Genomic DNA, 27,564 nt, shown 5'->3' with positions numbered 1-27,564 from the left:
TTGGCAGAAATACTTAAAACATGGTCCATCTTTAAGCAAAGCCTCTACGAACTGTTTCATTAGGCCTAACTTTATATGTAGAGATGGTAGGAGTATGTTTTTTGGATGTACAAGGTTTTTGCGTAGAATGTTCTTCTCACCAGGTTTTAAAGACTTTCTGCACCAATGTTGATCTCTAGCCCTACCGTCCCATTCACACAAGAAACACGGAAATTTGGTAAAGCCACCTTGCTGACAAAGGAGCGTGCATGTTACTTTTAGAGTGCCACACATCATCCAACCATGAACAGAGTAGCCTAGTTTATTTAGCACTATTTCTAGGTTTTCGGAGCTTTCTTTCATATGTACAGAATGTCAAACAGGTATAGATGCATACGTGCTACCATTTCATCTACATCTACATGGCTACTCTGCAATTCACACTTAAGTGCCTAGCAGAGGGTTCATTGAACCATTTTCATACTACTACTCTACCATTCCATTCTCGAATGGTGTGTGGGAAAAAGTAACATCTAAATCTATCCATTCAATCTCTGATTTCTCTTATTTTATTATCATGATCATTTCTCCGTACGTAGGTGGGTGTCAACAAAATATTTACGCATTCGGAAGAGAAAGTTGGTGATTGATATTTCGTAAATAGATCTCACTGCAAAGAAAACCACCTTTGTTTCAGTGACTGCCACCCCAACTCGTGTATTATATCAGTGACACTCTCACTCCTATTGTGCGATAACACGAAACGGGCTGCCCTTCTTTGCACTTTTTTGATGTCCTCCATCAATCCTACCTGGTAAGGATACCAAACCGCGCAGCAGTATTCCAGCAGAGGACGGGCAAGTGTAATGTAGGCTGTCTCTTTAGTGGGTTTGTCGCATCTTCTAAGTGTTCTGCCAACAAAGCACAGTCTTTGTTTTGCCTTCCCCCCTTCACACCATACAGAAATTCTCTCTATATCATTTTGTAATTGGAATGGGTCGTCTGATGATTTTACTAGATGGTAAATTACAGTGTCATCTGCAAATGTTGTGTAATAAAACTAGCTTTGAATGAATCAGTAAACAGCCTGCAGTCTTCCTACCAAACTCATTCATCAGACCGGGAATGTCTGAGCAGTACACTAAATCACCTTCTTGTTGAAAAAGCCTGGAAAATTGCTGCTCTCTCTCTCTCTCTTGCTATATATGTATATGCTGGTTCCAGCTGCCAATAAGTTCTTCTCTTTTAATCTAGAGCCAAGCAATTCAGCTTTTTCTTTCGTTAAGCCCAGATTCAAAACCAAATCTTTAAGCTTGGTCTGATTATACAATTTGGGCTCTAGACTTTCTGTATTACAATGGAAATCATCATGATCTGGTTCAAGTAACTCAGATTGTACATCAGAAAATACTTCTGTTGGAATAAATTTAAATCGTCTGGTGGTTCAGGAACCGGCAAATGTACACTGGTCGGATGACGGACAGAAGGTTATGCTAGCTTATTACCTTCTTGTTTTTTGAATTATGAGCAGTAATATCAACACTGCAAAAGTAGCAATCATCGGAATGATTTCTTGGCTCCTTCCATATCATAGTAATAGCAAATCTAAAGGCTTTTTTTTCTCCTTTTTGGACCATTTTCTCAGATCTTCAACACACACACACACACACACACACACACACGCACACACCATATGTTACGCAATGCCCAAGATTTATCTTGATCACCAAGTTTAGATCCAAAGTGTGATAGATAAACTTTTTTCACAAAGTCTGTAATGTTTCTTTGGTGTTTTTAATCACAAATCCACCACAAATATAAAAAGAACTCTTAGCAGAGTTTTTACAACCACAATTAGATATTGTACTGAGCATATGTACAGGAAACTGGAAAGTGAGGTTAGGTTGACAGTAAACAAAACACCATTGGTTTACACAAAACTAGAATCGACCTGTTTTTGACAGCAAATGTTTTTCAGCAGTGCTACCAACATCTTCTACATTCATTACACCTCTTTTTTAAATTATTTTAACTGTATAAAAGGTGTTAAATTCTTTAAAAAATCGCCTAATTTAATAAATTTAACCGTAAAATGTGAAGAAATGGTGGGTGATACAGTTTTTTTAAGTATCATATTTGTATTTACCACCCTAAAAAACAAAAGAATAAGATAATTTTCAGCAAAAATGTTTTTGCATCGTTGGCCTGTGTAATAATCAAAGCAGTGACTAAAAGTTGGAGGCCATACAACACAAAAAGCAAAATTTCTTTCAGTTGCCAGAAAGATTTTGGCATGTCTTAGCTGTTATACAGAAGATATTCACATTGATTAACTCGCAAAGACTAAACAGGTATTGATCCAAGTCTGCAGGAAAAATTGAAATGAAACATATTTGTGTGTGGAGAAAAAGAATCTATCTTCAAGGTTAGGCAGAATCTCCTCAGTGGAAAGCCATTGGACAAATTTTACGGCTGTGAAAAGGGATTTGTTGAGAAATAAGTATATTTTAATTGCCTAAAAATAAAATTCCATTGCAAGACTGAGAAAATTTCACCGTTCCTTCCAGTTCTTGTGAGACTCACTGATACGCAGAGGTAAATGCTCAAACATTAGTAAAACACGTTTGACATTGTCATCACTTCCTGTAGGCTGGCCAGCTTGGTGCCTCATACCAAACTACATGTATCTGTGAGACTGTCATACCTTATTTCTATTGAGAACTGAAAGATTGGTTCTTTTATGTATTGTATAGTCTTCTGACATTTCTCTGTGCTTGTGTTTCTGAACTGGCACAATGTACCTTTTCAGATGTATCATTTTTTATTGTGCTGATGTCATAATCAGTTCCACTTGTTTGACATAAATATTCACAATAGAAAGCTCTTCCAGTTGGTGTATCACATGGACCACTGTTCATTCTTCTCATGTATGGTTAATAATGTTACTATGTTTTGGCATTGAAATACATCTCCCTATACATTTGTATGACGATCTGCCACCCATACTTACATCTCAATGATTTCGTCCATAGTCCCTCCAGAAATAATTACATGTTTAGGTCTCTGACCTATAATGTGTGTGTAATATAAGTAAACTTGTCAGATAACAGATCAAAGTAGGAAAGGAAGAGAAAGAATGGACAAACTATGTAGATGATGCCAGCTTTTATTAAAGAGAAAAATTCTCATTCAGTAATAGCAGAAAGCACTAGTTCTTTTACAGATTAGGTTTAGAAGATTTCGATAGAGTGCAGCATTTAATAAAAGCATCTGATTTGTAAATACTTGTTACAAATGTATTGAACCCTTGTCTCTTGAGTTTTTGTGAGGCATGTGGATCAAGTCGTATGAAGGGAATCAAATCTCCATCTGGTTACCCTATTAAAAGTTTTCTAGTATTTCTCTAGATAACGGAAACAAATACTGGGCCAGTTCCTTTACCTACATCTATACTTAACAAGCTACCTTATGTGTGTCAGAAGGTATGTAGTCCTTCAGTATCGTGTTAATCCTTCAAATTCCATTTCTGGATGGTATGCTGTCCATACTTCTCTATATTAGCCCAAATTTCTCTAATTTTACTATTATAGTATTTACTCCCATATACAGCTGCATAATCATAATTGTTTTTGACTCATTTAGAATGCGTGTTTATATTGAAAGAAGCCTCTGATGAGACATTTTTGAGCAATTTAATGCTGGCTTCACATTAGTAAGATATTTGACTAGCCACACAGCTCTTCTGTATTTTATTGTTTTTCGTTAATCTTAGTAAGGATGTCTCACTGTCAGATAATATTGAAGAACTGATAAGAGTGTTTTAAGTGTGATGATGGAAAGTCATGGGTAGAATATAAATAATTGACCATTAGTTGAGGTGTTAAGCACTTGATAGGCATGTAACTGAAAATGTTGTTAAGCCTTTGGATGATGTCAAACAGAGCTATTTTTATGCAGACTACACACACACACACACACACACACACACACACACACACACACACACCAGCATGGCTATATTCTCCCGGCTGATTACATTGTACTAGTGCGGCAGCTGGACTGCCAAGTGAATATGAGCACAACAGACTCTTGACCTATTGACTCCCTCTCCAGATTTTACATGATACTTCCTAAAACTATTTCCTCTGTGGGTCTGGGGTAAGAATAGGCCCGAGGTATTCCTGCCTGTCATAACAGGCGACTAAAGGAGTTTCAACCATTTCGGCCTTCAATGTGATGGTCCCCATTGGGGTTTGACCTCCATTTTTCAAAATTCTACAGAAGTACAAGCCTTTTGGGGAAGGACACCTTACGTGGTGTATCACCGGTCCTCATTGCACTAAGACCTTGCCACTCATCATCGTAACGGCGTCGTAACTGCACCCACTGTTCATCAATTTGGGCCTAAACACCTGATGGGTTGCACATGTTACGCCCATAGTGCGTCCCCATCTGCACCTACAATCATGATGGACTTTCCATGGCACCCGAAATCCAGCACGGTAGCCAGCCCGTTGTGGTGGGGTCGTCATGTACCCTCTAGGTTGTAGCCCCCTGACAACACAGGGATCGTACTGCCGATACCTGAGCTGCACCCTCCCCACGTAAGCCAAGGAGTAGATGCCCATGTACCTGGGACATCAAGACTCCCAGCAACGGTCATCCTGCCAGGTGGCCCTTGCTGAGGCTGGGGGGCACCCTTGGGGAGAGCCCTTGGTCAGAGTGGGTGGTATCGGGCGGACGTTTCACAGATGAAATGTCAACATGCATCAAGTCGCTCTGCGGCCGCGTCTTCTAAGGGGAAAGTTTTCTGTCTCTGTCTCTGTCTCTGGTACTTCTGCCTTTCTCCCCTTGGCCACTCCGTGGCAGGAAAGACAGGCCCGCTGGCTTGGGGCGAAATACTTCCCCCACTATTTAGTCTGTTCTCGGACAGGGGGACGTTCGCCACCTCCAAGCCCATGTTCTTTGTACAGCATATTGAGGATATCTTTGGAGAAATCGAGGCTCTTAGTAAAATGCATTCGGGGTCCATTCCCATAAAGACCACCTCCACTACACAGTCGGCGGCGCTCCAGGCATGCGACCGACTAGGGGACATCCCAGTGTCCATTGTCCCACATCTGGCACTCAATAGGTCGCAGGGGATTATTTTCCATCGGGACCTCCTGCTGCAATCTGATGAGGAGCTCAGGGCCAACCTGGAGTGCCGTGGCATGCATTTCGTCCGGCGAGTCCAGTGCGGCCCCAAAGATCGTCGCATTGACACTGGGGCCTTTATCCTCGTCTTCAAGGGGGATGTTCTCCCACAGAAGGTGATGTGCTACCGGTGTGATGTGCGACCTTACGTCCCGCCTCCTATGCGATGCTTTCGATGTTTGCACTTTGGGCACATGTCGTCATGGTGTGAAGCTGAGCCGCTTTGTGTCGATTGTGGACGTCCTCTTCGTGAGGGACATACATGCACCCCACCACCTCGGTGTGTCAATTGTCTTGGCCTCCACTCACCTCGATCTTTCGACTGCACTGCATATCGGAAGGAGAAGAAGACACAAGAATTGAAAACCTTGAACCGTCTGTCTTATTCTGAGCCCAGGAAGAAATATGACCGCCTCCATCCCGTGATGTTGACAACATCGTTTGCTTCGGTCGTGTCCACTCCTTCCGCAGTATCCTCACCCCTATCCTGTCCCCCCTCCACCTCCTCACCCCATCCAGGGTCTATGCCTCCACCTCCCAAATCCCTCCCTTCCAAATCGTCCTCCCTCGCGGCCCCTGCCCCCTCTGCCCCAGGGGCCACCCTTCCTCCTCCTCCTCCTCCGCCTCCTCCTCCTCTGCCGCCGCCTGAGAAGCGATCCTCTTCTCAGGTGTCCATCGGGGAAACGTTACGGACCCCGGCTTCCAAGGTCTGGCATTCAAAGAAGGACCTCGAATGTGAGGACTTTCTTCGGGTCCAGCCCTCACAGCCCACCATCCCTGTGACTCATCAGTCTTCCAAGAAGGCCTCAAAGAAGAAGTCTTTATCTCCCTCTCCACCCTGGCGTGTTTCGCCTGATGCTCCATCCGACAGTCGCTGCTCCCAGCCGTCCTTGGTTTCGCCAGTACGCTCTGCTGCCAGGCGCTCAGCTGGCCTGTCATCGGCGGACGATGCTGCCCCTCCTGCGCAACCCAGGAATGTGGCCGCAGCTGGTGACAACTCGATGGGACAGGATCCGCCTCTCGACGGTTGTAGCAATGATCTCTCGAAACCTGGCCCTCCGCGGCCGTCGAGGTGACCAGCTCTTCACCCGTTTCGTTCCCCCTTTCTCTGATTTGCAATGGCTATGTTACATTGGAACATAAGCGGTATTTGATCTAATTGGGAGGAATTACAACTGCTCCTCCGCCTGCACTGTCCGCTTGTCATTGGTCTCCAGGAAACGAAGTTACGCCCAACTGACCATATTGTTTTTACGCACTATACCTCCGAGTGATGTGACCTGTCCCCTGTGGACAGTATTCCAGCTCATGGTGGGCTCATGTTGCTCGTTTGGGATGATGTCTATTACCATCCCATCGACCACCCCACTCCAAGCAATAGCTGTCCGTATTACTCTTTCTGCCTTTACTTTTTCTGTTTGTACTGTCTACACTCCATTTTCATCCTCAGTTAGTTGGGCTGACATGATGCACCTGATTGCTCAATTTCTTCCGCCTTTTTTTGTTTGGCAACTTCAATGCCCATCATCCCCTTTGGGGTTCTCCTGCATCCTGTGAGAGAGGCTCCCTCTTTGTGGATGTTTTCAACCATCTCAATCTTGCATGCCTTAATACTGGCGCCCCGACTTTCCTCTCGGACTCTACTCATACCTTCTCCCACTTGGACCTCTCGATCTGTTCTACCACTCTTGCCTGACACCTATTTGAGTGACCATTTCCCCTGTGTCGTTCGTCTCCTGCACCACACCCCATCCCCACGTCCTTCAAGCTGGAACATACTGAAAACTGACTGGGGACTTTACTCCTCCCTGTCCGCCCCCATTAGCTGAGTGGTCAGTGCGACAGATTGTCAATCCTAAGGGCCCGTGTTCGATTCCTGGCTGGGTCGGAGATTTTCTCCGCTCAGGGACTGACTGTTGTGCTGTCCTAATCATCATCATTTCATCCACATCGCCGCGCAAGTCGCCGAAGTGGCGTCAAATCGAAAGACTTGCACCAGGCGAGCGGTCTACGTGACGGGAGGCCCTCGTCACACGCCATTATTATTATTATTATTATTAGTATTATTATTATTATTATTACTCCTCCCTGGTGACCTTTCCGGACCAAGATTTTCTCAGCTGTGACAGTCAGGTCAAATACCTCACGGCTGTTATCATCAATGCTGCCGAACGTTCCATTCCTCGTACTACCTCTTCTTCACGACACGTTTCAGTCCCCTTGTGGAATGAGGCTTGCAGAGACGCTATCCATGCTCGACGACGTGCTTTACGCACCTTTCGCCGCCATCCTAAGCTGGCAAATTGTATTAATTACAAACGGCTCCAAGCGTAATGTCGTTGAGTCATCAAAGACAACAAAAAAGCTTGTTGGGCCTCTTTCACAAGCTCCTTTAACAGTTTTACTCCCTCTTCTGTCGTCTGGGGTGGCCTGCGCCTGCTGTCGGGCATTAAGGCCCACTCCGTGATACCTGGCCTGACTCCAGGTAATGAGGTACTTGTGGACCCTGTGGATGTCTCCAACGCCTTCGGCAGCTTTTTCACGGAGGTTTCAAGCTCCACCCATTACCACCCTGCCTTCCTTCCCAGAAAAGAGGCAGAAGAGGCTCGGCGACCTTCCTTCCACTCGCTGAATCGGGAAGATTATAATGCCCCCTTTACCATGCGGGAACTCGACCGTGCACTTGCACTGTCCCGGTCCTCTGCTCCGGGTCCAGATGCCATTCACGTTCAGATGCTGACACACCTTTCTCCGGCAGGCAAATGCTTTCTTCTTCATACCTATAATCGCGTCTGTACCGAAGGTCAGGTCCCCATGCGTTGGCATGAGGCCGTCGTCGTTCCCATACCTAAACCCGGGAAGGATAGACACCCTCCTTCTAGTTACCAACCCAATTCTCTTACAACCTGTGTCTGTAAGGTGATGGAGCACATGGTTAACACTCGGTTGGTTTGGATTCTTGATTATCAACAGCTACTTACCAATGTTCAATGCGGTTTTCGTCGACGCCGCTCCGCTGTTGACCACCTTGTGACCTTGTTGACGTTCATCATGAACAACTTTTTGCGAAAGCGCCAAACGGTAGATGTGTTCTTCGATTTGGAGAAGGCTTACGATACCTGTTGGAGAGGAGGTATCCTCCGCACTATGCGCAGGTGGGGTCTATGTAGTCGCCTGCCCCTTTTTATTGATTCATTTTTAACAAATTGAATGTTTAGGGTATATGTGGGTTCCGTATTGTCCAATGTCTTCCTCCAGGAGAACGGAGTGCCTCAGGGCTCCGTTTTGAGCGTAGCCCTTTTTGCCATAGGGATCAATCCAATTATGGATTGCATTCCACCTAACGTCTCCGGCTCTCTTTTCGTCGATGAGTTCGCAATCTACTGCAGTGCCCAGAGAACATGCCTCCTGCAGCACTGCCTTCAGCGTTGTCTTTGACAGCCTATACTCATGGAGTGTGGCTAATGGCTTCCGGTTCTCAGAAGAAAAGACAGTTTGCATCAACTTTCGGCGATATAAAGCATTCCTTCCACCATCCTTACATCTCAGTCCCGTTGTTCTCCCATTCATAGAGACAACGAAGGTTTTAGGGCTCACTCTGGACAGGAAACTTTGTTGGTCTCCACATGTCTCTTATTTGGCTGCCCATTATACACGCTCACTTAATGTCCTCCGTGTTCTTAGTGGTTCATCTTGGGGAGCGGATCGCACTGTCCTGCTTCGCTTATATCAGTCCATAGTCCGGCCATCCCTCTTATGCCGTCTCAACTCATCCATCATCGGGGGTTACGTCTTGCGACCAGAGCATTCTGTACTAGTCCTGTCGAGAGTCTTTATGCTGAAGCTGCCGAATTACCATTGACCTACTGGCGCGACGTATTGCTTTGTCAGTATGCCTGCCAGCTGTTGTCAATGCCCGACCACCCCTCTTATCAGTACTTCTTCGACGATTCTCTCGACCGTCAGTATGGGTTGTATGTGTCTGCCCTGCTGCCCCCTGGAGTCCGCTTTCATCGCCTGCTTCGACAATTGGATTTTGCCCTCCCTACCATCTTCAGAGAGGCCTGACACCACCTTGGCTCCAGGCTCCGGTTCCCATTCATCTTGACCTCAGCTTGCTCCCGAAGGAGGGTACTCCAGATGCAGTGTATTGCTCATGGTTTGTCCAACTTCATGCGCGACTCGCCAGTAACACCTTTATTTACACTGATGGCTCCAAAACTGATGATGGTGTCGGCTGTGCCTTTGTCGTTGGGGACATCAGCTTTAAATACTGGCTCCTCGACCAGTGTTCCAGCTTTACGGCCGAGCTTTTTGCTCTCTATCAGGCCGTTCAGTATGTCCGCCGCCACCACCATTCTCCGTATGTACTCTGCTCTGATACACTCAGTGCTCTTCAGAGCCTTGGAGCTCCATATCCGTTCCATCCCTTGGTGCAACGGATCCAGCAATCCCTCCATTCTTTTGCTGATGATGGCTCTCCTGTTAGTTTTATGTGGGTTCCAGGCCATGTAGGAGTGCCTGGGAATGAGGCTGCTGATGCTGCGGCCAAGGCTGCAGTCCTCCTGCCTCGGCCAGCCTCCCTTTGTGTCCCATCGTCTGACATTAGTGGGGTTGTTTGTAAGAGGTTTGTGTCATTATGGTGGGATACTTGGTCGTCACTTCACGAAAATAAGTTCCGGGCCATAAAACCGTTCCCAACAGCTTGGACAACTTCCTCCTCACCATCTCGACGAGAGGAGGTCGTTTTGGCCAGGTTGCGGATTGGGCATTGCCGGTTTAGCCACCGCTACCTGCTATCTGGTGACCCCCCCCCGCAGTGCCCTTGTGGTCATGCATTGACAGTGCGCCATGTTTTGTTGTCGTATCCCCGTTTTAATCAATCTCGTGTTGTCCTGTCTCTGCCATCTACCTTACAAGAAATTTTAGCTGATGACACTCGAGCAGCTGCTCGTGTTCTTCATTTTATTACTTTGACGGACTTGTCCAAAGACATCTAACTCTTTTAATTATTTTATCTGCATCTTTCTAAGAACTTTCTGGTGTTCCTCCCCCCCTTGAGATTTACCAGATTATATGTACACTTACATTTGTGACTGGGTGCTAATGACCTTAGTAGTTGAGCGCCCTAAAACCCCACAAAAAAAGGTCCCTAAAACTATCACCATCAGTTTGAAGAACATTCTGGACAGTTGTGAATGGTTTGGCCACACAGATCACCCAACATGAATCCCATAGAACATTTTTGGACATAATTGAGATGTCAGTTCATGCACAAAATCCTGCACCACCAACTCTTTCCCAATTATGGACGGTTATAGATGCAGCATGGCTCAATATTTCTGCAGGGGACTTCCAATGACTTGTTGAGACTATACCACATCGAGTTATTGCACTATGCTGGTCAAAAGGACATGAGCGACAATATAGGAAGAGTCTCATGACTTCAGTCACTTAAGTGTAATCACCAGTATAGATCTACAGAAAATATTTAACTTGTTTTCAATAAGTTTTGTATTAAGAAATGTGGTGTGTGGGTGGGTGGGTGCGTGGTCTTGACTCCCATCTGGGGCTTTGCCAGCATGGGATACAGGTGTTGCAGTGTGTGAAACTGCAGACAAACATATACTGAACATAAAAAATTATTTATCAGTCCATTACATTTTAACAGTCATTTGGGTGTATTCTTGGCTCCGAGATGGTCTGCAGTTATCTTATATTATTTCCTGGCATAGTGGTAGGCGAGAGAGACATAGCATGTGGCCTGCGACAGGGGAGGTGGCACGCTGAGCTAACAGCAGTGGCATTCTGGCGCTGAGTCAGTGGTGGCGGCCACACACTGGACACGGCTGTCCTGAATGGCAGGTCCCAGTGTTGCCCAGGATGTAACATTGGACTGATGGCCTGTGAGCGGCAGCTGGCAGCTCGCAGATTCTGAAGGCACAGAGCTGCATGGTAGCCTGTCATGCCACGTCCATGAGGTGGCAGCAGAATCCTGGTGACAAAGTCTCACGGAGGTGACCAATTGCAGAGCTGTGAAGTGCCTGAGCAAACGGGCAGTTGTCATTTGTTCAGAACCCAGAACAGGTACTGGTGGCTGCAGTGTAATTACAGAATAGACACCAGGTCGCTCGAATAAAACTCGTGGCGACAACTACACACAGCGGGTGCCATGCGTGATTCCACTGTGCTGATCTTTGCAAGCATCTGTCCAGGAGTGACTTTGCAGAGGGGTTGTGTGTTGTCATGTAACATGGAAATGTCTGGAACAGGGTCAGTTACACAAGACATTGTCCAACCAGTGTTGTTATCATGAAGGAAATGTATGTCAGTACAATAGCTTCTATTAGATTTCATCATATTATTGAGAAATTCAATACTGAAAGAAGAATCAGCCTGGGAGATTAACTATCACCAAAATGAGAGGGGGAGGGGGTTAATGTAGAGATTTACACACGTTAGAATCGAATGGAGTGCATCCAACCATTCTTCAGACTGAAGACTGCAACAACAGCCTCTAGTGTAATCAAACATGAACAGTGAATGAAAGAATTTAATAAAGTAAGTTCAAAAATAGATATGAAGACAAACAGTGAATGGACAGGAAGAAGAAAAATGAACAGAGTAAAATATGGCCTAGAATGCTTGTAGTAAAGAAGAGGTTTCAAAGTCATGCTTCCCATTCATCTGAAAAGGAAAGGTTAAAATTGTAAAATTTTACTATTTTTGTCTTTTAGCAGTGAGACATGGACTTTTAATAGAAAAACCATTCAAAAATTGCTCTGTAAGCGCTGTAGAATTAAATACTGAGAATTATTCTGAGACACAAGTAAACGAAAAGATGGAGGAGGAAACATAACAGAGTAGTAGACATTACTGTGGCCATTGTGAAAATTGTATGAAGATAGAGAGGATGCGTAGCTGGCCTTTATTCCCTCATGGGGTTGGCATGTTAATTATTGGAGTTTGCAGAGTTAGAGATAAAGTGTGGCTGGATGCCCTTCTTGCACTCTCTCTCCCACAGTGTGGAATTTGTGGCACAATTACTGTGTCTCTGTGTAGTGTTATCTCGTGTGAAAGTATGTGGAGCTTTCTGTATGTTTGCAAATTGTGTATCTGAGACAATGCATTGGTACCAGCTTGGTATACACCAAGCCAGATGTGAGGAAACTGCCTAAAAACCACATCCATGGTGGCCAGCATACAGTCCCTTGCCTTTAATTTGCAGGACAGATTCAACCCAGGCCTGGTGCATCTCCCCATATCCTAGAATCCAGATGTGTCAAAGCATTTTATTAGTTTTTTCCTTCAAATCTTTGTTCATATTGTTGCAGAAAATTCTCTTTTTCTTACAAAATACCACTTTCGCCATTGCTATCCTTGTTTCAGCTTCAATGTTGCTCTTCCATTTGGTTTGTATCCTGCTTCGTAGGGATCTAAAACTTTGCACATGTTGTACTATTCCACTATTCAGTGTTACCTTCACCCTTTTATTTCTTGTTAGTGGCATTACTTTTGTTTTATTAGTAGTGATTTTCATTCCATTAATCTTTCCCTGAACTTCAACTATATCCTGTAATTCTTTTTTGTCTGTTGCTAGAAAGACCATGTCATCATCAAATCTCAAACACAATATTATTCTTATTCCAATTTTTACTCCCTTGTTACCTAAAATCTCTCTGTAGCCATCGACCACCGAGATCTAGGTTGAAATCCAGTTGTAGTTTCCCTAGTTCATTGTCAGCATTATATCTTACCTTGCTGCCAGAGAACAAGTAAGTGTAGGTAGAAGTGTCCAACTACAGACATGCATGAAATCTGCTGAGTGTCTACCAACTGGAGGTACTTTAGATAGGTTCTCCTGGAGATCATTGAGCAGACAAAGGTCAAGTGTTGTTAACTCCAAGGACAACCTTGTCAAATGGGCATTTTCCAAAGTACCAGCACAATGTGAATAAATAATAGCACAGAAAGTGGATCACCTGTGCCACTGCCCTTGCAGTCATGTAGCAATGAAGAGCTGATGAAGGCTGAAGGGGGAGCAGTTGCTGTTGCTCAATTCTCGGTGAAGATCATTTAGTTAATTATGTAATCTATGTAAATTGTAAATAATGTAAATGTTGATTTTCTAGTATCTCTTAATAGTGTACAGTCATGTGATTTAGAGTTTTGTATGGCTTCTGACCCAAATAAATAAATAAATCTAGCAGTCAGTGGTCATTGTATTTTCTAAATACAGACTGAAAATGGTCCAAGATATTGAATACTGTTGTATACTCTTTTTGTAGTTGCATCTAGCCGGTACTGTCCCCTCTCAGCTTCATTCATGCTTTTTAATTTTAATATGATGAGTTTGTAAGTCATCTAGTTTTCATCATCATCATCATCATCATCCACACTGTACAATAATTCACGTTCCAAAGTTACTGGATTGTGATCTGTGTTATGCAGCTCTTTTTCAAAGTCTTCCTATCTCGGGAGGATGTCCTTTACAATCTTTGTGCCCTTATGTCATGTGGGTTGAAAGATTCCATGAGAGATATATTACCAGAAAGTGTAAAATGTCAGTTATTAAATCACAAGGTGGTGAAGAAAAAACTTGTGTACACAGTTGATGTGTCTGTTTTATTCGTTAAGAGAATGTAAATGACAAACGAGAAATGAAGAATGGCCGCCACTTTCTTGCACGTGAATGATGGATGGTGCATATGTAAACTTAAAAGGTCAGAAAACTGCTTTCTGTCTCTCTTCATGTGAGTGCTGGATGCATGTGGTGGGAGGTTAAAGGATTGAGAAAGCTGTAGTGTGGGGAAAAGAAGCTGAAGAGGGGGAGATACGTGGCTGTCAGTGGCAATGGCAATGTGGATCAGTTCTGGTCGTCCCCGGGAGTAGACAGCATTCCATCAGAACTACTGACGGCATTGAGAGAGCCAGTCCTGACAAAACTCTACCATCTGGTGAGCAAGATGTATGAGACAGGCGAAATACCCTCAGACTTCAAGAAGAATATAATAATTCCAATCCCAAAGAAAGCACGTGCTGACAGATGTGAAAATTACCGAACAATCAGTTTAAGACGACACGGATGCAAAATACTAACGCAAATTCTTTACAGACAAATGGAAAAACTAGTAGAAGCTGACCTCGGGGAAGATCAGTTTGGATTTCGTAGAAATGTTGGAACACGTGGGGCCATACTGACCCTATGACTTATCTTAGTAGCTAGACTAAGGAAAGGCAAACCTACGTTTCTAGCATTTGTAAACTTAGAGAAAGCTTTTGATAATGTTGACTGGAGTACTCTCTTTCAAATTCTGAAGGTGGCAGGGGTAAAATACAGGGACCGAAAGGCTATTTACAATTTGTACAGAAACCAGATGGCAGTTATAAGAGTTGAGGGGCATGAAAGGGAAGCAGTGGTTGGGAAGGGAGTGAGACAGGGTTGTAGCCTCTCCCCGATGTTATTCAATCTGTATATTGAGCAAGCAGTGAAGGAAACAAAAGAAAAATTTGGAGTAGGTATTAAAATCCATGGAGAATAAATAAAAACTTTGAGGTTCGCCGATGACATTGTAATTCTGTCAGAGACAGCAAAGGACTTAGAAGAGCAGTTGAACCCAATGGATAGTGTCTTGAAAGGAGGATATAAGATGAACATTAACAAAAGCAAAACGAGGATAATGGAATGTAGTCGAATTAAGTCGGGTGATACTGAGGGAATTAGATTAGGAAATGAGACACTTAAAGTAGTAAAGGAGTTTTGCTATTTGGGGAGCAAAATAACTGATGATGGTCGAAGTAGAGAGGATATAAAATGTAGACTGGCAATGGCAAGGAAAGCGTTTCTGAAGAAGAGAAATTTGTTAACATTGAATATATATTAAAGGGTCAGGAAGTCGTTTCTGAAAGTATATGTATGGAGTGTAGCCATGTATGGAAGTGAAACATGGACGATACATAGTTTAGACAAGAAGAGAATAGAAGCTTTCGAAATGTGGTGCTATAGAAGAATGCTGAAGATTAGGTGGGTAGATCATATAACTAATGAGGAGGTACTGAATAGGATTGGGGAGAAGAGACGTTTGTGGCACAACTTGACTAGAAGAAGGGATCGGTTGGTAGGACATGTTCTGAGGTATCAAGGGATCACCAATTTGGTATTGGAGGGCAGCGTGGACGGTAAAAATTGTAGAGGGAGACCAAGAGATGAATACACTAAACAGATACAGAAGGGTGTAGGTTGTAGTAGGTACTGGGAGATGATGAAGCTTGCACAGGATAGAGTAGCATGGAGAGCTGCATCAAACCAGTCTCAGGACTGAAGACCACAACAACAACAACAACAGCGACAACAACAAACATCCTTCACCAACACGGTCCACTCCTGTGTTGGAGAGAGCTGAGTGAACCCTCAGTTGAAGCTTTGTAAGCACTTGGCTCTTTTCTTCAATTTATTGTCCTGTTACATAGGGTAACCTGTTTGCACAGTAAAAGTAATAAATGTCAACTCTCCCATTCTCATGTGTTGTAATTTCTTAAGATGCCACATGTTGAACTCTTTACGTGTCAGTTTTTAATTGTTTTTTGCAACTGTATATTCATTATTAACAGTAGTAAGGAACGCAGTAATAAAAAACTTTTTCTGCATTGGTATTGTCAGTTACAAGACTGAACCTCTAGCCTTAATTTGTACATACGATTCTGAACCGTTATTGAAATTCTGAGCTATCTAACATTGAGCACCATTTCGTCTTTCCATTTGTTTGGATGAAGTCAACTTTTAAATCATCCAGAACTCAATAATTTCTAAAGTGCTTTCATTAAATGGATAGTTTTCAAGACCTAGTTTTCTGTAGTTGCCATAATATATTTGAAGTAGTATTATTATAATGTATCTCATTTCACTTTTGCAGGTATCATTTCAAAATATGAGTTCACAGATGCTTTGTGGTGAAATGCAGAATGTTAGCATACGTTTCAAGAACATTGGTAGTGCTCCATTGAGTAATTTATATCTTGCATCATCTGTACCAGAATTGATTTCATGTGCTGGTTATCCAGTTTGTGATACTGGACAGGGGACTATTCCAGAAGTCATAAAAATTTCCCTTCCGGGTGGGCAACTTGCACCCGGTCAGAAACACATGGAATCCATGTGGCTTCGTGCACCTGACTATAGAGGCATCACCAACTTAGAAATTATGTTTTACTATGAAAATAACAACACCAAATGCATTCCACGGTAAGTACAACAGTTCCTTATACTTCTGCATTCGAACATAATATTATGTGCCTCGCACCTTCTCCCCACCACCACACATTCACAAATTGTGTATGTGCTGCACTCATATAAAATTTAGGCAACAGAGTGCTACAATTTTTATAGTGAATGGAAGGGTTTTGAGAAATGTTGTAATATTATTTCAGGAGAACAATGAGATCAGTCATGATAGTGCAATGAAGTAAAAACACTGAAAATCTAGGATTTCCATGGTTTCCCTGAATTTTTTGATGCAAATAATGCAATTGTGCCCTTGGCAAATCAGTAGAGAATTCTTTTACAGTTCCTTGGCCAGTTTAACCTAGTGCTCTGTATTGAAATTGTGAAGAAGGCATGGGATTGTGATCTCCATTTTATTAGAACCTGTAAGGACTTAAGTTATGATTATTAAACAGTTCTTCGTGATAATTATTATTTTTCTAAAAGGACAAGTAATCATTGGTTACTCTCTTAATGACTTTGGTTTTCTGGGAATTAGGCGTAGTCTTAGTCATGGGTTTTGTTCCTGATGTTGTGTCTGCTATTGTGGGAGACATCCTCTGAGCCAGTGGCGGTGCAGGTAATTGATTCACCAATGTAATCAGCCTTAAATAAACAAAGTGCTGTACATTACATGTGCTCAGCTAAGGAACATCTACAAAGGGAGGTGGCGCAGTGGTTAGCACACTGGACTCGCGTTCGGGGGACGAGGGCTCAATCGTGCATCTGGCCATCCTGATGTAAGTATTCTATGATTTCCCTAAATTGCTTCAGGAAAATGCCAGGATGGTTCCTTCGAAATGGCATGGCTGGCTTCCTTCCCCATCCTTCCCTAACCTGATGGGACTGGTGACCTTGCTGCTTTGTCCTTGGTCCCCTCCCTCATAACGACCAACCAACCAACCTAAGGCCCAACTATGAATGTGTCTAACATGAGCAGCAGTCTAGCTGAGATGGGTAATGGGATAAGGAAGAGACATTGGCCGGTAGGGAAAGAGGGAGGAGGGGGGGGGGGGGTGATAGCAGGTTAGGTTTGAGGGGAAATGCTAGTGCTGCTTGTGGGAGCATGGAGTGACATGGTGACAGGATAGAGCTGCTGGGTGCAAAACAGGAAGCTGTGGGAGGGGAGGTGGGGTGGGTTGGGGAAGGAGAGGAGATGGAGGGGAGGGGAGGGGAGGGGAGGGGAGTCCCTAGTCCACCCCACTTAGATTGCGTGGGCGCATGCACGTGTTTTCTACATCTAAAGAAGAACTTTGCCCAAAAGCTGACATATTTCTAGCATTCTTTTTCACTGTGCCCATTGTTTTTCATTGTGCTTGTCTCCGATTTAGGCCTCCACTCTATGGTTAGTAGCAGTTTATCCTTTCCATATTGTTGTTCCATCCTGGACTTACTGTTTGAACTATTTATTTGTGACTTCACAAAAGTCGAACCATGTACATCTGAATTACTAATAAAAGCTTCACTGGATGTCGTGATGAACATGAGAGCAATTATCATCTGGATAGCACGGATAAATTAGTATTGATAAACTAGCAGTAGTAGTTCATTCATGGGAACAGGGAACCACCAAATTTGATGCTTCGATACTGAAATTTCGGCAGGGTCCAATCACCACATTGTTAGGGTATTTAGAGAGAACATATAAATTCAGAAACACAAAAACAACTTTAAACAGAAAAGGAGGGCTGAAATGAGGGAAGTTGTGGGCCTTAATGCTAAATAAGGTAAACATCACCAATCCTTCTGCTTTATAAATTCCTTAATATACATTGGTTTGAACCCGTGATCTTTGGCAACAATCAGAAGACATCACAACTCGACAGTTACAAATAAAAAAGGTTTGGCTGCTTCAGGTAATTGAGCCATTGTACACTTTAAAGCAGTTCATATTGGAAAATCATCTACCTGCTCTCCATTGCCTCCAACAAATACTCCTGCAATGGGGAATGAAATATCAGGTACAAAAATTAGTCTAGGGCAGTGGCCCTAGGCCAAGAAAACTAGTGTTGCTACTGAAGCAGCAGTGAGTTTGTGCGCTTCCAGGTATACAGCAAAGTTGCTGTTTCTACTTAAAGGCAAAATTTATAGTGCCTGAAGATGATGACTAGGCCAGGCTTCAAAGTAATATGGATATAATGGAAACAATAACTTTGCTGTATGCCTAGTAGCACACCATTAATCAATCGCACCAAGGAAATCTGAGATCACATGTACACATTTATTTTTTTCAGACATGCAGTTGACAATTGATGTTGCAATGTTTCGTAGGTTGTTCAAAGTTTGAATATTGTGAGTTATATTCAATATTGCCACAACTTATTTCTTGTACCACTGAAAAGAGGAGTGAAAAAGATATGAATGCAAGCAGCAATCTGGAGAGGGTGGGTAAGTGGAAGTGATAGTGATTGTGGTGTACAAATGGGGGGGGGGGGGGGGGGGAGACAAATGCTGTCTGATGGAGTATGCAAAGATTAGACTGCCAACAGGTGCAGTGTCAGGAGGTTGTTGGGCAGGGAGGTGGGGGTGGGGAATGGGGAAAGACAGGTGGATGCATTGACAGGGCTGCAAATAAAAAGGATGAGAGATGAGAATGTGAGGAGATAATAGGACTGGGGGGTGGAAACTGTTCGGTAGAGGGTGTTCAGACAGTATGTTTCCATAGGTTGAGGCCAGGATAGTTACAGGAGTGGAGAATGTGTTGTAAGGATAACTCCCATCTGTGCAGTTCAGGAAAGCTGGTGGTAGAGGGTAGGATCCAGATGGCTCAAGTAGTGAATGAGCCATGAATATCAAGTGTGTTATGTTCAGTTGAATGTTGTGCCACAGTTTGGTGGTTGCCTTTCCTCCCAGTGTACAGCTGGTTGGTAGTCGTACCAATATAAAAAGATGTGCAATGATTGCAGCAGAGCTGATAAATGACATGGCTGCTTTCGTAGGTGCTCCGGTCCCTGATGGGGTAGGATAAACCTGTTACAGGACTGGAATAGGAAGTGCTGGGTGGGTGGATTGGGCAAGTTTTGCATCTGGGTCTTCCACAGGGATGTGATCCTTGGGGCGAGGGGCTGGGATTGGGAGTGGCACAGGGGTGGACTAAGATCTTGTGGAGGTTGGATGGGCAACGGAACACGACTTTAGGTGGGCTGGGAAGAATCTAGAGTAGAATGTCCCTATTTCAGGGCACAACAATAGGTGATCAAACCCTGGTGAAGGATGTAGTTCAGCTATTACAGCCTGGGATGTTACTGGGTGACAAAGGGGCACTCACTTGTAACTGGTTTTTGTGGGAGGTGGGAGGATTTAGGGTGTGAGGGGAAATGGCACGGGAGACCTGTTTGTGTACGGGGTCTGGGGGATAGTATCTGCATGTGAAGGCCTTGGTGAGACCCTCAGCATATTTAGCAAGGGAGTTTTTGTCACTGCAGATACGCTGTCCACAGGTAGCCAGGCTATATTGGAGGGATTTTTTGGTGTGAAAGAGATGACAGCTGACAAAATGCAACTACTGTTGGTGGTTGGTAGGTTTAATGTAAACAGAGGTGCAGATGGAACCAGCAGAGAGGAGGTGATCAACATCTAGGAATGTAGAAACCTACTGCCAATCTCAGGGCACCACCATCCAACCCCTATCATACCCACAGTGTTCCTCTTTGTCCACACCACATAGCAGCTAAACAGTCCCTAGTTAATCTTTTCAACTTGCCACATCCCCCAAAACTCCCTACCAACCGTCCACCAATCCAGAGCCAAAATATTCCCGTAACACAATTGTTAACCTTTCCACCAAAACCCTCAGCTCCACAGAAGTTTCAGTCCTATCCAAAGGCCTCACCTTTAGCCCTACACCCAAATTTAACCATGCTGGACTTGTCAAACACCTACTCCCCTTCTCCCAACCCCTGCAGTGGAAACATTTCATTGCCTCCAATCCCTCCAACCAAAACCACTTTAATTCCAACATTGAACCCTGCCTCTTCCAGTTCGTACCACCATCCAACTGTGATACTCCCCCCTCCCACCTAACAACTGGCCGATCACCTTCCAGGAGTACCTCACTCCAACTTAGCCTTACCATCCCTCCCCAGTCCCTTCCTCAGAACACTATTCTTTCAGTGGAGAGAAGTCCAACACAAACTCCAGTACCTGCTTAAAGCCTTAGGCCCTTCCCAGAATATCTCCCCTGATTCCATTTCCCTCCTCATCCCTATGACACCCCACACACCCATTTTCTACATGCTATCCAAAATCCACAAACCCAACAATTCTTGAGGCCCCATTGTGCCTGGTTATTGTGCCCCCATTGAAAGAATTTCAGCATTCATTCACCAACACCTCCAATGAATTGGCCATAATCTAGCCTTCCCCATCAAATACACGAACCACTTCCTTCCCTAACAGTCCACCATTCCCATCCGTTTTCCTCCTGGATCCCTACTTGTCACTGTTGACACCCCTTCCCTATACACAAACATCCCTCATGTCCTTGGTCTTACCGCTATTGAACACTACCTTTTCCAGCATCCTTCAGACTCCAAACCCACTACCTCATTTCTCATACACCTAACGTTTTCCTAACTCACAGATACTTCTCATTTGAAGGAAAAGTAATAAACAAATCTGCAGCACAGCCCTGGGCACCTCCATGGCACCCTCGTATGCCAACCTTTTTATGGGTCATCTGGAAGAGACCTTTCTTGCCTCCCAAAACACCATACCCCTAGTCTGGGTCAGGTTCATTGATATCTTCGTAGTCTGAACCCAGTGCCAAGATACCCTATTTTTTTGTTCCTCAACACTTTCTCACTCGTTCGCATCAAGTGGTCCCCCTCAAACCAGTGTGCCACCTTCCTAGATGTTGACATCCTCCTCTCTCATGGCTATATCTGCACCTCTGTCCACATTAAACCCACCAACAGTACCTGCATTTTGACAGTTGTCATCCCTTTTACACCAAAACGTCCCTCCTATACAGTGGGATGGTGTATCTGCAATGACAAAAACACTCTTGCTCAGTATGCTGAGGGTCTCACCGAGGCCTTCACAGACAGGCACTATCCCCCAGACCTAGTACACAAACAGATGTCCCATGTCGTTTATTGTCACACCCAAAACCCTCCCACCACCGACAAAAATCAGCCACAAAGGAGTGTCCCCTTCATCACCAGGACTACCCCAGACATGGACAACTGAACCACATCCTTTGCCAGGGCTTTGATTATCTATCATCATGTCCTGAAATGAAGGACATCCTACCCGAGATACTTCCCACCCCTCTAAAGTAGTGTTCCATTGCCCACCTAACCTCCACATCATCTCAGTCCATCTCCATCCCTACGCCACTCCCAATCCCAGCTCCTTGGCACAAGGATCATATCTCTGTGGAAGACTCAGGTGCAAAACCTGACCAATCCACCCACCCAGCACTTCCTATTCCAGTCCTGTCCTACTCCATCAGGTGCCAGGCCATCTGTGAAAGCAGCTATGTCATTTACCAGCTCTGCTGCAATCATTGCGCATCTTTTTACATTGGAATGACTACCAACCAGTTGTCCACCAGGAGGAAAGGCCACCACCAATCTGTGGCCAAGAGCAAAGTAGACTGACCACCCTGTGGCACAACATGCAGCTGAACATAACACACTTGATTTCAATCACTGCTTCACTACTTGAGCCAACTGGATCCTTCCCTCCACCACCAGCTTTTCTGAACTGCACAGATAGGAGTTATCCTTACAGTACATTCTCTGCTCCCATAATCATCCCGGCCTCAACCTACAGTAACATATTGTCCCCACACCCTCCATCCAACAGTTTCTACCCCCCCCTGTCCTATCACCTCCTTCCATTCTCATCAGCCACCTTGTTTGTTTGCAGCCCTCTGCCAATGCATCCACCTGTCTTTCCCCACAAAATGACCATCCAATATCTGTGACATCCATTTGTTGTAGAATCTTAGAAACATAATGAGGTATATTGAACAGAACAGCCTCTTCCATGCCAGCTAGCATAAATTTGGAAAAAATAGATCACGTGAAACCCAACCCACATTTTTCTAACGTCATCCTGAAAGCTGAAGATCAAAGTGGTCAGGTAGATGTAGTATTTCTCGATTTCCGAAAAGCATTTCAGTCCGTACCACACCGACACTTACTATCAAAAGTGTGATCATATGGGGTATCAGACAAATTTTGTGACTGGATTGAAGACATTTTGGTAGGGAGGATGTAGCATGTTATCTTGGATGGAAGAAGAATCAACAGATGTAGAAGTAACTCTGGGTGTAACCCAGGAAAGTGTGTTTGGTCCGCTGTTGTTCATGTTGTTTATTAACGATCTTGTGGATGTTATTAATAGTAGCCAAAGAATTTTCACAGATGATGCAGTTATCTGTAATGAAGTACACTTTGACCTAAACTGTACAAATATTCAGTCAGCCATTGATAAGATTTCAAAGTGGTGCAATGATTGGCTGCTTGCTTTAACTATTCAATAATGTAAAGTTGTGCACTTTGCAAAATGGAAAACATAGTATCCTGTGAATTTAATATTAGTGAGACCAAGTTCAAATCTGTAAACTCAAGCAAATACAGTACTTGATGGGAGAAATGCATTTTTGAGCCATCAGCTGTGCAAATACACCTTTATTCTGTACTGGTTTCAGTAAATAACAATCTTCACAGGAGAAAAAGCTGTAATTTTCAGTTCGGGACATTGATACAAAAGAAAGTTACCATTTGTGCCAGACCTCGAAATTTGATTGGGGATATTGTAAAGTAACTGTTTACATCTGTCAGATACATGAAGAAATCCATCTCTGAGCCATCAGCTACACCTTTATTCTCTACCCGTTTGTGTTAAATAAACACCTAAACCGAAGAAATGATTATTTAACTCAAAAAAATAGAGAATAAAGATTTATTTGCTCAGCTGATAGCTCAGAGATGCATTTCTTCAATTGTTTGATGGCTGTAAACAGTTACCTTATCAAATTTGTGACTTAGTAGGGACATGAAGTGGAACGATCACATAGGGTCAGTCATGGATAAGCAGGTAGCAGATGTCAGTTTATTGGTAGAATACTAGGAAAATGTAGTCAGTCTACAAATCACTCATGTGACCATTCTAGAATATTGCTGGAGTCTGTGTGACCCATACCAAATAGGTATAGCAGGGGATATTGAACTAATATGGAGATGGGCAGAACAAATGGTCACAGGTTTGTTTGACCTGTGGCTGAGTGTCAGTAAGATACTGAAAGAATTAAACTGGCAGACTGTTGAAGGTAGATGGGAACCATCCCGAGAAAGCCTACTAACAAAGTTTCAAGAACCAGCTGTAAATGATGACTCTAGGAATAAACAACCACCTGCTACATATCACTCCTTTAGGTATCATGAGGATAAGGTTAGCTTAATTACAGGACATGGAGACGTGTTTAAGCAGCTCAAAGGGCCATATACCTTTATTTTACTGGAATGCATAGTTTAGAGGTTATATTCTACACAGAAATTCATTTCAGACATTGGTCTAACATCCCTGTGTTGCAGATCACATTTGGTGGTAATATACACATGTGGCTGATTTCTGTTATCAGCTACAAGATGTAAAATATGTATGCCATCCAAACGATGACAAAATCTGACGCCATTATCAGGGTTGCCACAGGTTCTGGAAATCAGGGAATTGGGAAATATCAGGGAAATTTGAAAAAAAAAAACTGGAAAAATCTCGTTTTTGTCTTAGTAGATGAAATGGTTTGTTTACTGAGATGTTGTGCATTGTCACTGGTTGGGTGCAGCTGAGCACATGCGCCACTTCCCTACTCCCTCGTTACTACTTCTCCCCTTCCTACCACACCCCTCAGCTTGCAGTCAGTGCTGCCACCACTTTTGGCCTCTAGCCTAGCAGCTGCTGACGAGAGGCAGGGAGGCGTGAGGAGTGGTTTATTTGGATCTGATTCTCAGTGATCGGAGATGGCGGTCACATGAGCCTCAGTTGTGTGTGAGTGATTGTGTGAATGTGCATGTGCTCTCATTTTCTGACAAAGGCTATGACCGAAAATTTAGTTCTGAGAGTGTGATTGTGTTTTCTATCTGCCTGTCTGCGGCTCAGCGATCATCTTTACAGTGAATTCTACCTATCTTCATTATTATTGATTCTCAGAGTATTTGCAGATGTTATCTGTTTCGTGGATTGATCACTGTGGTCGCATTTCATCAACATGCTGTCCACCACTCACGAATATCTGGCCACAAGAGTGGATTTCCATGATAGGCCAAAACTGCGGGCCATTTCTGCCGGTATCTCTAATGGATGGGGCCTGCCAATCTGAAGCCCTTCATTTTCCACTAATACAAGTCCTGCCCATCAGACCTAGTCCCACTTAACTGTCCACAGGCCTGGTCTGTTTGTATGTGGCGTAATGCAGTGGATTTTTGTGATATACCCACGGATCAAGGACTGCAGTGCTCCTCGGCAGGGTAGAGGCCACAGACGATGGATTTCAAAAACTGCGACTGTTCATTGCAAATACGTTGTGCAGTATGGCATTTTATAGATATTTTATTTACCGTATTCTAGTACATTTTGGCACTTTTAAAGTAGTTTATACATTAGAAAGTATGGATGATAAGAGGAAGAAAAGTGTGGCAGTTGCTGGTAGTTTGTACACCATGTACTCAAATATTTCTTGAAAGAAAGCTTACATAACACCTGTAAAATAATAGATATAACACAGTGGCTAATAACCAACAATAATTAACGTAGTAGAATCAACATTTTATTGGCAGTCATCTATATTGTAGGGGATTGCATCGGACAAGATTTGAAAACCTGAGCTCAGGTTTTCAAATCTCGTCCAATGCAAAACAAGGATAATGGAACATAGTCAAATTAATCTGGCGATGCTGAGAGAATTAGATTAGGAAATAAGATAATAAAAGAAGATAAGTTTTGCTATTTGGGCAGCAAAATAATTGATGAAGGCCTAAGTAGGGACGACATAAAATGTAGACTGGCACTGGCAAGCAAAGGGTTGAAGAACAGGATTATTTTATTAACACCAAATATAGATTTGAGTGTCACGAAGTCTTTCCTGGAAGTATTTGTATGGAGTGTAGCCATGTATCGTAGTGAAACATGGGCAATAAACAGTTTGGACAAGAAGAGAACAGAGGGTTTTGACACGTGGTGCTACAGAAGAATGTTGGAGATTATATGGGTAGATCACATAACTAATGATGAGGTACTGAAAGAATTGTGAAGAAAAGAAGTTTGTGGGATAACTTGAGTAAAAGAACGGCTCTGATGATGGTATACAGTGTAAGGCATCAAGACATCACCAATTTAGTACTGGAGGGAAGCACAGTGAGGGCGGGGGGTAAAAGTCATCAAGGGAGACCAAGAGATGTATACAGTAAGCAGCACATTCTCAAGGAAGGATTTAGGTTGCAGTACTTATTCAGAGATGAAGAGGCTTGCACAGATAGAGCAGATGGAGAGCTGCATCAAAGCAGTCTTTGGACTAAAGACCACAACAACAATGAGTTTATCATAATGTCATTTTTAGCTCCATTCCGTTCTTGGAGAAAATAACAGTAATGAATTAAAGAGAGTCTATCTTCTTGCATCTCCGGGCGGGGACTACTCAAGAGGACGTCGTTATCAGGAGAAAGAAAACTGGCGTTCTACGGATCGGAGCGTGGAATGTCAGATCCCTTAATCGGGCAGGTAGGTTAGAAAATTTAAAAAGGGAAATGGATAGGTTAAAGTTAGATATATTGGGAATTAGTGAAGTTCGGTGGCAGGAGGAACAAGACTTTTGGTCAGGTGATTACAGGGCTATAAATACAAAATCAAATAGGGGTAATGCAGGAGTAGGTTTAATAATGAATAAAAAAATAGGAGTGCGGGTTAGCTACTACAAACAGCATAGTGAACGCATTATTGTGGCCAAGATAGACACAAAGCCCATGCCTACTACAGTAGTACAATGTGGTGCCACAGAAGAATGCTGAAGATAAGGTGGGTAGATCACGTAACTAATGAGGAGGTATTGAATAGGATTGGGGAGAAGAGAAGTTTGTGGCACAACTTGACTAGAAGAAGGGATCGGTTGGTAGGACATGTTTTGAGGCATCAAGGGATCACAAATTTAGCATTGGAGGGCAGCGTGGAGGGTAAAAATCGTAGAGGGAGACCAAGAGATCAATACACTAAGCAGATTCAGAAGGATGTAGGTTGCAGTAGGTACTGGGAGATGAAGAAGCTTGCACAGGATAGAGTAGCATGGAGAGCTGCATCAAACCAGTCTCAGGACTGAAGACCACAACAACAACAACAACATCTTCTTGCAAGAACACAATTATTTGTGTTGTTTTATCCCCAAACATATTTCATGACAGTTGTGGCATCTTCAGAGGGATTTTTCTTTTATTGTTCCTGAAATATATACATACTAGTTTTATGAAGGTTAGGAATATAATGCAGGGTTGCCACAAGTTTCCCCAAGTGGAATTCCCTGATTTCCAGACAAGTTTTAGCATTTTTCCCTGACAAATTTTGAGATCTCAAGGGTAAGTAAAGATGGAAGTTGACAATGTGTCTATGCAGCTACGGTACAAGAAACAATAGAGCCAAATGAGGAAATATCTAAATAGAACTTGCAAGCAGATTGCATTTCCTAATGTGAGAAAAAACCTTAAGTACTAACATCAACATCTTTTGTAATAAATTGTATTTAGATGGAGAAAGCAAGCCAAATGGTATATGTGTTTCATTAAGACCAATGAAGTTATTTTATTTCAATAAAACGAAACCCACTTGGTGATAAAAACACACATTTTCTTGGAGTCGCAAGACAGATTTAAAATACCTGCACCAATTTCAGAAATAACCTCAGAAAGAAATAGGTCTGTTGAAAGAAATGTATAAGGTGGGAAAGAAATGTGTAAGGTGGACGAGATTTGAAAACCTGAGCTCAGGTTTTCAAATCTTGTCCGATGCAATCCCCAACAATCAGTCTTTCCTTCTTATCCTGTATGGTGAGTCTCCCTTCATCCGCAGTTCTGTGTGATTTTCCGAAGCTCTACCCCTCTCCCTAGACCTCTCCAGTCCTTTTCCTTCACCCT

At 43.4% G+C, this 27,564-nt stretch overlaps 1 protein-coding gene across 3 annotated transcripts in view; it reads left to right on the top strand.

The window, feature by feature from the left end:
- The window catches only part of LOC124798240 (trafficking protein particle complex subunit 8), a 280,719-nt gene that overhangs the window by 173,928 nt on the left and 79,227 nt on the right, over nt 1–27,564 (top strand). For all 3 annotated transcript variants that reach the window (XM_047261556.1, XM_047261554.1, XM_047261557.1), the window contains one exon: nt 16,089–16,417. In XM_047261556.1, the coding sequence (XP_047117512.1) occupies nt 16,089–16,417 (329 nt within the window). The remainder of the gene's footprint in view (nt 1–16,088; nt 16,418–27,564) is intronic.

This window comes from Schistocerca piceifrons, chromosome 5 (assembly GCF_021461385.2).
Source record: "Schistocerca piceifrons isolate TAMUIC-IGC-003096 chromosome 5, iqSchPice1.1, whole genome shotgun sequence".
In the NCBI taxonomy this organism is placed as follows: domain Eukaryota; kingdom Metazoa; phylum Arthropoda; class Insecta; order Orthoptera; family Acrididae; genus Schistocerca; species Schistocerca piceifrons.
The sequence above is the reverse complement of the archived record's forward strand: the minus strand, read 5'-3'. Positions and strand labels throughout refer to the sequence as shown.